At 30.6% G+C, this 12,148-nt stretch overlaps 1 protein-coding gene across 1 annotated transcript; it reads left to right on the forward strand.

Moving 5' to 3' along the window:
- Positions 1-5,545: 5,545 nt before the first annotated feature.
- LOC145604252 (uncharacterized) lies at positions 5,546-10,485 on the forward strand. The gene is made up of 10 exons (XM_081660187.1): positions 5,546-5,618; positions 6,185-6,414; positions 7,032-7,218; positions 7,836-7,969; positions 8,069-8,181; positions 9,075-9,335; positions 9,429-9,585; positions 9,683-9,762; positions 9,868-9,917; positions 10,001-10,485. Exons 1-10 carry the CDS (start codon positions 5,546-5,548, stop codon positions 10,201-10,203), a joined length of 1,488 nt encoding a protein of 495 aa, XP_081516313.1. The 3' UTR covers positions 10,204-10,485.
- Positions 10,486-12,148: the final 1,663 nt, after the last annotated feature.

A 12,148-nucleotide genomic window follows, 5' to 3' on the forward strand; every position in this document is an offset into this window, starting at 1 on the left:
ATTGGGCGCTGACTTTTCATGACTTAAATACTGTGTAACTTTGATTTTTAAAATCTTTTTTAAAAAAAGTATTCGAAGGCTAAGATTAAACAATAAAAAATATCAAGGGTTCAGATTTAGTCTCTTATCATAGTCGTCCGTAGTTGACGACTACGGTAGAACCATCGTAAGAAATTATACCTCCAATTCAAACCATTTAGCAAAAAAATAAAATAAAACTTTTGTACAATTAATATGTTTCGTCTAATACGTCAGATCAGTTGGCTCCATCATTTTCTTGAAAGACAACCTATACTCTAATCATAGCGTGCTAATTTTTTTTGGTGTGCCACCCGGTTTACCTCATGGGCTAATCCGGATCCGGGATCAGTTCTGTGTCGTGATTAGGTTCACGTCCCCTTTCAACTGTTGTTGCGGAGGATCGAACACGGGTTCTCCCAACCAAGTGTAGTCTCAATCACCACTACACCAACAACCAATTGCTATCATAGCGTGCTAATTAATTAGTTAACTAATTAACTAACTCATAGCGTGCGAATTAGTTAATTGTTTTGTCAATAAGAAACACACATAGTACCTACAGTATTCTCTTCAACATGATAAATTATGATCCTAAAAAAAAAAAAAAATCCCTTTTAACTTATCATTATTACACATAATGTGAGGCTAATTAATTAGTAAGACCTAAAAGCACTATTTACATTTTTTGGAAATTCAAAACGGAAACGTATTATTTGTCTTTAGTCTTTCATCAAACTACCAACCTATTCTACAATAGATTAGAATATCAAGCATAAAATCATTTACAGTTTGAATCATTACGTTAAAGGACATGAAATTGAAAAGCAACTATTAACAAAAGTCAAAATACTCACTGAATATGTCAACATATTGAATAAGTGAAGAATTATTGGGTGCTAAATTTAGTAACATAATCTGTCAAAATTTTACAATTATGATTTACGTATACTCACCTATTTTGCTTTATGATATACTAGGTTAAGTCCCGTGCCATGCACGGTCATAATTAAACTTTATAAAAGAATGGTGTTAATTCAAAAATATTTTAACCAATAAAAATATATGTAACAAAATAGTAGTGTCTAATTAAAGGTATTGATGGTCAAAGTTGTGTCTCGACAAATGTGCAAATCCAACTACTCTTATAACTTATAAAAAAAAACGGAGGAGTATAATATAGTAAAATGACTTTGTTTATTTTTTCTTATAAACGTTATGTACAATTTTAAGATTTATACAAAGTATGCTACCAAAGTAATTTTTTCTATTTTTAATGAAAAGAAATTTTAAGTTGGAGGAAAAAAAATTGATAATATTATAATAATCTTGGATAATGATATATTTCAATATCTTAATTGTAATCTATGTTAGTATATTTGTAACTAAAAGATTTCTAGTATGTATACTATATGTTAAAATAATAATAAAAAAAAATTAATTGAGTATGATTGGATTATATGTGTTGTCAAAAAGGAAATAAGTATTATTATAGGATATATATAATGAAAGTCATTAAAATTTGGCAAAAAAAAAGGCGGGAAAAATTTTAATGACATCGTGACAAGTGTCACTTCAGATTCGCTTTTAGTATAGGTTAATTGATGGGTGTATCTTTTTCAAAGTTTAGCTTTTATTGAAAAACTAGGTTAAATCCCGTGCAATGCACGGTTGTTAAATATTTTTGACAATTTTATTATAAATTTTTTGATATAATGACTTGAGTATTAAAATTTATAGAGTATATTAAAAATAAAAGCATGTAAGAGAAAATATTTAAAATACATGTAATAATTATAAATTTATAATGGATAGTTTAATCTTATAGGAAAAGATTTATATTTTATATAAAACAAATTATGTTATAATTTAGATATAATTTATTTTTTCCTTACATAACAATAATTTTTTTAGAAGGTACTTTTGGCGGGAAATTATTTAATAATATATTGACAAGTGTGTCTTTAGATTCGCTTTTAGTAGTATTTAATTGATTGATTGATTGATGGTGAAAATGTATAATGAAGGTTCATTTCGTCAAAAACACATTTGGGGAAAGGGGCAAAAGTAAATTAATGGAATATCTTAGCAGATGCTCCATTTTAATTTGATGCAAGAACTAACCTAGTTAATTACTGTACTATTGCATTTTTTTTGTTTTTTGTAACAGTAATAATATATTTTTTTTTTTAAAAGAATTGAGTAATGATATTTTTAAAAAACGTTGTATAGAAAAAAATGGTTTTTTCTCAAATAAGCTAAATTAGGGTATTTTAAGACCACCTTTTTTTTTAAAGTTCTTTCTTCCTTTTTTTTAATTAAAAAAAACTCGATTGATTTGAGTATAAAACATTTCCATGAAACACAATTGATTTGAGTATAGAAAAATCCAATAGAAGAAAAAATTCCTTCAAAATCAAGAAATAATGTGCAACGGTAAATAATTCAAATACACATCCTCCAATTCACAACTATCATCTAATTAATATCAAATTTTCAAGTGGAACAAATCATGGAATAATGCATGCATATACCAATTTGGTGAAAATGTATAACAAAGAGAATATGTTTATTTTGGGGAAAAGACACTTGGTCACCATGTGAAAGACAAGAATGGGAAGAAAATTATTTACATCATATTATTTGGAATTATTACTCAATTAGTTGTTAATTACAAATTTTAAAGAGTTTTATGGGTGTTATGCATAACATGTGACTAGGTGAAGTGTGTTTTCTATTGTTAATCAAAATACATACTTCCTACTTTAAATATGTTATAGCCGCTTGCATTAATAATTTACATGAATAAATCAATATTGTTTGCTCCAATACAATTCATTATTCAAATATAACTTCAAATACGGATTATGTGTAACGATTATTAATTGAACAATGTACTAATGTAGAACATATTATAAGAAAAACAAGCATGAGTTAAAGCACATTAGTAGGAGATAAAGTAAACATACATGTAAAGAGACTCGGGTGGTGAAAGCTAAGTAAAGTTTTAGAGAATAGAATGAGACGTGAAAAATTCCAACAAGTGCTAAGCTAAGGATTACTATATTAGGTTACTATTTTCTTTTCTTTTTTGTTTTTTGTTTTGTTTTGTTTTTTTTTTTTTACCAGTGCTAAGCTAAACCACAATTATTTGAGTTGAATTTAAGCTTGTAGCCAATTAGTACTACTCAAAGTTGCAACAACGTAATATGCAATATCATCATTTCTTAAAAAGACATTGAGTCACATGTATTATTCTCCCCTCTATATATATATAAGTCCATCATCAAATAGCTTCCATACAAAATCTGAAGAAACTTGCCTTCCTATTATCACTTTCTTTGATTAAAGCCTTACTTGTGTTTGATCTATCTTCCTCCTCGTCTCAAATTATTTGGATAACGTTAATATATAATATCTAGCTACTACTATATACAAGTATCTATCATTTTACATACAAATGAGTGTATGCTAAGCTTGTATATCAAAATCTAAGGTTACTTTTTCATCCTTTATTAATTATTTTCTTTCAAACCCCATATATCGAAGAGAAATTTTACTGAGTGGTCTATAAGTTGATCAGTAGACATTGTTGGCGCATTATCTTTATTCAGCTTCAGCGATCGATCGCTTTTTGTTGGTTGGTTAATTAAATAGACGTTGCGTTGACGACTCCTGTGACCGTCTAAGGCAAATCGATCACAAGGTGCTCACCAACGAACACCGCTCCGGGAGTATCATATTAAGGTATTCATCGCCACTTTCTTAGTTCTTTATTTGTTCAAATTTATTTATTTTACTTTTTATGAATAGTTTAATTTAAAACAGGTAATTTAATGACATTAATCATAAATAAACCTTAATTTTATCTTGATTAATTCTTAGTTTAATTTTTTCCATCCAAACATGCAAGTTTTTTTAGATAAAATAAAGGACTAATGTTTGATTTAGGGGACTCAAACCGGTTGTGCAAGTTATCACCAGTTTGCTTACCTTCAATTACCAGTTGTCCCAAATTTTCATTTAATAAAAAAAATTAAAATTGTCTTAATTTTTTCTTTTAAGAGATAAAATTGTCTTAATTTTTTCTTTTAAGTGGGGAACTCTTCTGTCCACACCCTTAAACCATCGTACGCAGTTTGGTAGTTTCTCTTCGTGACTTTTGATAGTTGGCTGTTCTTTCTACTTTAATTCGTAATATATATATGCTCGTTCCAAGAACTTATGTTGAGAGAACTTTAAGGAAATATCAAAACTGACTTTTCTCTTAAGGTGTTTTGCAATTTTATTTTTCATCATCACAATTCCAAAACCTTATCTACATTTTAGTGTAATCATCCTACTTGTTTTTTTTTTTTTTTTTTTTTTTTTTTTTTTTTTTTTTTTTTTTCCGGTATATTTTGTTTGCTTTCTTTGTGACCCTTGTTTAAACACAAAAATCCCTAACAATGAACTCGGTGTATGCGCTAAGCTTCCGGGGGTAGAATTAGCTCCTATCTCAACCCGTTACGCACCAATCCAACTAGGGGTAAGTACGTATATAAATATGCATGCTCAATATAATAATTGATATAATATTATTAGATTGAAACATTTCAAAGTAATTAGAAGTTTTTTTTTTTTTTTTTTGAAGGAAAGTAATTAGAAGTTTATTATTAACTATTTAAGTGAATAATTAATTTGTAATTGATTGTTAATTAATTTTTTAGAAACTTGTCTTTAATTTGCTCTAATAACGTTCCTTTTTTTTCCACCTTATAGCTAGTTTGTCATTTGCCTCTTTACTTAATGATAAAGTTGACAAATGCTTTTTGTCGAGATAAAAAAAAAAAAAGAAAAAAAAAGAGGATGGATTTAATTTAATAAAAGGCTTAAAATACTCAATAATTTGAACAATAATAATTCTAGTAGTATTTGATGATATGAACTTTGGATTCAGTCTGACTTTCTCCAAGCATAGGACCAGTAGAGACTAGAGTGTTGGACTTAGACTATATAAGAGGGTGATCTTGTTTATCATTGTGTGAATTTTTTTTATTAAATATAAATATAATACCCATTTTGCTCATAAATGTTAATTTCTTCCAAATATGCAATTTCTGAATCTGTATCTTTGATTAATAACTTTTGGAAACTGGAAACACAACTATACTCAATTATACTTCTATAACTGGAAACTGGAAATGAAATACGGAGTATGTTTTCTTTGGTGCAGCAATTCCTTCACTTAGTGCCCGAGATTGGTCGACGCCGAACTTTTGATCAACTCCTGCTTTCCGGCGTAAAGATCCCAACGCACAACAACGTAGTATTTTAAAAGGTCCTTCATCAGTTTGGTTTCATCGCAAAGAAGCATTTAAAAGGTCTAAAAAACCAATTTCCTTATTATTATTCTAAATAGATAGCTAATCTTACTTATGTAGTATAACAAAACTATTTATTGGTTGCTCTCAGTATTTATTTGGTAGTTAACATTTCTATCTTCTTCTTCTTCCTAATGCTTGCTGTTTTGTAACAGTTTAGCAAAATGGTTGCTGCCTGTATCGTGGGTCGTATCGTGGTTATACTTATAGCCTTTCTATGGACATCATCGGGCATGAGTAAGATTTCAAATTTTCAAATATTATTTTTTTTCTTCCTTAATTTTGGTTGAGATGTTGTAAAAATTTGATTATCTAGTACTCGTATTACTTGCTGAAGTTAGTTAGTCTAGTATTTTATTTTTTTTATTTATTTTTTTTTAAAAAAAGAAGGTTAGTCTAGTATATCAACATTTATTATTACTGTTGTTAGTATTTGGTTGTCTAGTACTGTATTAATTTGGTCTGTATTTGATTGAATTATTATTTGACACAAACTTCTATTCTTAATTTGGTTGGTCTAGTATTTGACTGACTATTATTAAGTTAATTAGCATTACATACAATTAATTTAATTGGTTAGTCTAAAACTTAAGAAAATCATAATTAACTCATTAACTTATGTCCAAATTAAAGAACTAACGGTTTACAAAAAATATAATAAAATAAAAAAATAAAAAAACCTAGCAAACTATTATATGAACTCAGATAGGAGAAAAAAAAATTATTGTTTTAATTTTAATACCAATAGGCTTCTCTAAAGCTATAAATTGATCATTATACTTCCTTTTGTTTATATGGTGTAGGTGAGTTAAAATTGTTGAATTATACCCAAAAGTTGGATCACTTTGGGTCTAGCAACCTCTTATTTACGCAGAGGTTGCTAATTGACGATACATTATGGGGAGGATCACAAGTAGGATCCCCCATTTTTGTGTTGTTTGGTGAAGAACACGGCGAAATCTACCCGCCGAAGCAGTCTGGGGTTTTGAATCAAAGCGCAGCCGAGTTTCAGGCGATGTTAGTTCACATTGAGGTATGATATCAAATCTAGTCAATTACAGTTTTTAACTTGTTAATGAATAAAATTAAGAATTTTAAATTAGCTAAATAGTCTTAAAGATATAATTTTTATACTAGTATTGATTAATTAAGATTATTATTATACTAGTACAACATTTAATGGCATTATTTACTTATTTGATGGTACTTTATACCCACTTCAACTCGTACGTAAGAAGGTAAACTAATTAACCCCTTTGAATTTTAGTTAACATTTTTGTTTTAAATGGTAAAAGCTAAAAAGTTGTTTAACTAAGTCGATCAAGGACAACAAAAAGTAAATATGTATTTATCCCATGTTGTTATTGGACGAATTTGATATCACAATTCACATTTATAATCTGCTTGTAATTAATAATTTTAAATAGATTTCACCAAATTGGAATTCGTTTCTTTGACTAGACAAAACAATCAAATAATTTTTCTTTTTTTACAATAGCTTAATTTACGTTAATTTATATAAATAATAAATAAAAATAAAAAACTAAGCTTGTAAAGAGTAACATCAAATAAAATATATATATATTAAGTATTTGTCACATTTTGTTAATTAATATCTAACTTCGTTCTTTAAAACCCCTTCTCCTCAAGCATCGCTTCTACGGCCAATCAATTCCACTAGGCTCCATAGAAGCGGCGATGGCCGATCATCAGGTTAGGAAATTCCTAACCACAGACCAGGCATTACAAGATTGTGCAGATATAATTCAGAGTTTGAAGGCCAACTACTCTGCACATCGATCGCCAGTAATAGTTGCAGGTTTCGGCTATGGTGGAGGTACGTAATAACCTAATCCATATTTTATACTCCGTAATTCATTAACTTTTATTGAAAATATTATGTACTGGCAGTGTAGATGCATTACCTTGAATAAATATATGGGATCACAATATTATTGCCAATTCTTCAACATAAAACCTTAATTTAGGAAAATGAGATATGGGACTAAACAAATTGGCTCACCTATATGTATTTTCAATATTAGCTCGCATCATCTTCTAATAGAATAGCATTATAAATTAATCACTTAAAGGGAAATATGCGTTTCTAAGATCAACATAAGAATATATAGATGCAACCAGAAGTATATCAAACATCCAATCAAAAAATTTGGAACGAACTTTGTAGTTTTGTAATTGGCCTGTCCCAACTTTTACAAAATTATTACCTGGATTAGTGAATTATGACATCCCTTCTATTATTGTTGCACCTTTAATTTGATTATGTCTTTATACATGCAATGGAGAGTTCATAATTGTTAAAATCAAACATAAACAATTTTTTCAACAACGAACGTACTCAGCTCTTAAAAATTTAATATTTTAAGCCATGTGCCCTATAATTTTGTTTACTTAACTTGTGTATTGTTTTTTTTTTTTTTTAATTTGAATTAGCCTTGGCTACCTGGTTTCGTTTAAAGTATCCGGAAATTGCCATTGGTGCACTGGCTTCATCTACTCCGCTGATGTTGTATGGTAATACAACATCACCGGATGGATATTGCACTATCGTAAGCCAAGATTTTCAGGTATTTTTTGTCACACTAAAGCTTTCTAGAATACATGTTTACTTGGCCACTTGGCTTATATTATAAAATAACTAACAGTTTGTTATCATAACTTCATAGGACATAGACGGAAACTGCTATGAAGTAATACGTCGGTCCTGGAAAGAAATCGACAACCTGGCGTTACAACCCAACGGCTTAGCACAACTCAGTGTTGCGTTCAATACTTGCAGGTAAACTTATATATGATAGTATTATAATTTATTTAGTATTATGCATTTATACTTAATTAATGTGATTTGTTGAAAAGTTAAGTGACCGACATATTTCTAGTTTATCTAGCTTATTCCAATTCATGCTACATGCTTACTATATGAAGATTTCTTGGACAATTATACATGCTACATGCTACATGCTACATGCTACATGCTACATACTTAATTAGTAATCACATTTCTAGTAAAAAAAGCTTTCTACTTGTAGGATTCACATGTGTAAAGCCTATGACCTTGTCAATTAGCACAACCCGTGAAAATAAGGTATCCAAAAATTGGCAAGCAAGTTCACAGTACTAGTGAATACAGCTTTATTCATTTAGTGATCATACTCACTACTTCACTAGTTAGTGACTTAGTGATCATACAAGTAGTGGGGTATTATAGAAATTTTCTTTTTTTTTTTTACAGATTTGAATACCATGTTAGTTGGACTTTAAAATAAGTTCATTTTCCTAATAAGTTCGTATATGTATCTATTTTTCTTTCTACTTGTTTCTGTCAACAAGTAGAGTTTAGGGGCTGCTTAGTAGTTTCTTGGTTTTTGGTTTGTTTTTCTTTGTTCTGTTTGTGTTTGTTTGCTTTTGGTCTCCCTTTTGGGCTTTGCCCCTCTTTTGTACCAAAAAAACAAAACAATTTTTTGATTGATTTATACGTAGCTTTTAGCATGTAATTATGACGCTCATCCTCAAGTCTCAGCCCTTTATACCAGGTAATATTTAGTATAATCCTTAAACTTTTTTTAATAAGGTATGATGTATATCTATTCTGTATGTACTATAGAGATTAGGTAAAAACAAAAATAAAAAAATAAAAATACCATCTAATTGAATATTTGATGAGAAATATAGGCCTATAAAGTCGGCTGGGGAGGTGAAAGAGTGGCTCGCACAGTTATACACCTCGACTGCTCAATACGACTTGCCAGGAAATCATGGGATAAGATCTCTCTGCGGAGAGATTACTACCTTCGGTAGTGGGGGAAATTCCATTCAAGGTGTAGCACATGGGATTTTATCAAAACTAAAAATAGGGGATTGTTTGGATACTTTGATTCATGAAGTTGAATCCCCTTTCGAGCCATACTCCAATTTTACTATCGCCTGGGAATGGCAGATATATTTCATCTATTAGTAATTACGTAATATGGGTTCCCGTTGTAAAATTATTTGATTCTTCGAATATAATGTTCAATTTTTTGGGGTGCAGCGATGTACTGAGTTGATTTTTCCGGTGGGATGTCACGAGGAAACAATGCTTCCTGCCCGACCATTTGATTTAAAAGCATTTGAAAAATCATGCCAGTCAAGGTTTGGAGTCACTCCAAGGCCGTACACACCCATTGGGTTTTTCAGTAGGAAGGTATGTGTTTGGATGATTTATAATTAATTTATTAGTAATTTTGGTATTATTATTACTGATTTTTTTTTATTTTTTTTAATCTTGTTTAATTTGTCAGACTATCAAAAAATCTCTCATTGGGTTTGGAGGAAATATAATTTTCTCTAACGGACTGAGGGATCCTTTCTGTAGTGCGGGGTAAGTAAAGATAAAAACTTGATAAAAATTTCATTAAATTCTATAGTATAGCTCACTTAATTATTACGTATTTGTTCAAATAATTGTTTTGTAAAATTTATTTAGGATATTGGATGATCAATCTGAAACAATAGTTGCGGTCAAAGCTACTAAAGGTATGTACATTTTGATTTAAAAATTTATTATGACTTTACTATAAATCTCAATGAATTTTAACACATATTTCCCATTATTTTAGGTACATTTTGTTTGGATATGACCGCTCCAAATATTGATTATGTGGATCAAAAATGGTTGAAGGAGCAGAGAGAAGAGGAAATCGAAATTTTTCGACATTGGATCAATCATTTCCACCATAGTGGAACTTGCCCTCCAAGTCACCATCTCATCATAATATTTTTCTTACAAATTGTAGGGTTATTATTTATGGCGTTACATTAGATTTTTTTTTTTTTATTATTATTGGGTTGTATATAGAGTTTTAATTGAATCAAATGAGATATTATAGGACTAAATCAGATTTTGTATCAAAATATTTAATTTTTCCTAGTTTTAGAGGATATTTGATATGGAGTAATATTTCCTTACTGTTTGTTGTACACTTGCACGGAAGAACTATTGTTGGTTAAACCTTCAATTGAGCAATTTAGCTTAGGACCTTTTAATTAAAATCGATTCTCCAATTTTCCTCAAACAACAAATACTTCTTTCTAGTTTCGAAAGTTTGACACACTATAATTTTATAAGACCTATAAGGTTAAAACAAATCAACAAAATTAAAAAAAAAGCAATGACAAATCTTCTCTGTTATATTTTTCCAAAAAAAAAAAAAAAAAAAAAAAAAAAAAAAAAAAAAAAAAAAAAACTTTTTCTTCAAACAACACAAACTTTATTATAAAGTTGCTTATTTTGATGCTCCTACGATCTAGATAAACCAAGTTCTATAGAGAGAGATTGTTATATACACTTGGATGCACGATTTACCCGTAAGTATTTTGTTCACATTGTGACGATTTTTTTTATTAGATCATCATATATAAAGTAAAACTTTAGGTTACATGAGGAACCGTATATATATAATAATAAAAAAAATTTACCTCAGAAGGACATAGTTGGGATGACTTTTCCACCATTTGTTTCATTCGTAGTTATGTTTTGTTTTATGCTTGGCCTATATTTGCATTAAAAGGAGAGGGGTGAGGACTTGTTGTTGAAAGGAATGGTGTTCTTCGAACAAATGTATTATTCTGATAGAGGATTCGGAATTATTAGAAAGCTAATTATTCAGTAAGGTTTAGTGATCGAAATGCCTGGGTGGAGACCGCTTTCGATCAGTAATATTAATATATACTCCCTCCGTTCCCAAATTATAGTTTTTTATGGGCAAAAATCACGGGAATTAAGAAACTTAAATAAAAGTAGTAAAATTACATTGAAAAGATAAATTTACATTGGGTATGTAAAATAGTAGAGAGAGAAAGTAATAAAAGTACATTGAAAAACAAAATTTACATGGGAAAGTTAAATTTGCACAAATATTGTTGCAATTGGAGGGAATTTTGATAAAAAAAATTGATACTAATTGTACTTGAAAAAAGCAAATGGGATTATCAATTGAGACTAAAAATAGGTCATAAAGGACTATCGTTTGGGGATGGAGGGGAGTAACTAATATTACAGCTTAATCTTGAATGAACCCTGCGGGTCACACCCAAGCAACTAACGAACCGACGCGACGAATTAATTCGGAAGGAATTAATGAGTCGCCCGAGTAATTAATATTTATTAGACGTCGGAAATTCGAGCTTGGAGCGTCGAAATCGAGCGTCGCACGTTGAGTCGAAAATAATAAAACACTAGACGAGAAAATTACTAATAAATCAACAAAATAACCAAAATACCCCTAACATCAGAATGCCCCGAGCAACCCGAGTGCTAGGGGCATATGGCCTAGCAAGGTGGCTAGCTAGTAATGTGTGCTAGTGCACCTTGGCTAACAAGGCCAGCTAGCAGCCCGCACCAAGTGTGTGGCATGCTAGCAAGCCGCAGCTAGCAACCCGTACCAATGTGCGAGGCATGCTGGCATGCCACGGCTAGCAGCCCGCACAAATGTGCGAGGCATGTTAGCAAGCAGCAACTAGCAGCCCGCACATGGTGCGTGGCATGCTAGAAACAGGGCCTCGGCCAAGCTGCCCGCATAATTGGTGCATGGCCTGCTGGACCGAAGGCATGGCAGCAGCAGCAACCCACACTTAGGTGCCTTGGTGCCCAAATGTGGGGTGCCACATGGTGCGCGATTATTGGATGCTTGAGCCTTGAGGTGGCGGTTTTTGGGGAGAGCTTGGGGAGCAAGTTTGGTCCCCTCCCCCCCTCTCTCAAATAGTCC

The sequence above is a fragment of the Chenopodium album genome, chromosome 22 (genome assembly GCF_948465745.1).
Source record: "Chenopodium album chromosome 22, dcCheAlbu1.1, whole genome shotgun sequence".
Taxonomy (NCBI): domain Eukaryota; kingdom Viridiplantae; phylum Streptophyta; class Magnoliopsida; order Caryophyllales; family Amaranthaceae; genus Chenopodium; species Chenopodium album.

Bases quoted from the DNA above. Each gene is read 5' to 3' on its own strand.
- LOC145604252 (XM_081660187.1), top strand. From the start codon at position 5,546: ATGGTTGCTGCCTGTATCGTGGGTCGTATCGTGGTTATACTTATAGCC. The intron at 6,415-7,031 runs GTATGATATCAA...CTTCTCCTCAAG, and splicing joins CGATGTTAGTTCACATTGAG to CATCGCTTCTACGGCCAATC. The intron at 9,586-9,682 runs GTATGTGTTTGG...TTAATTTGTCAG, and splicing joins TTGGGTTTTTCAGTAGGAAG to ACTATCAAAAAATCTCTCAT.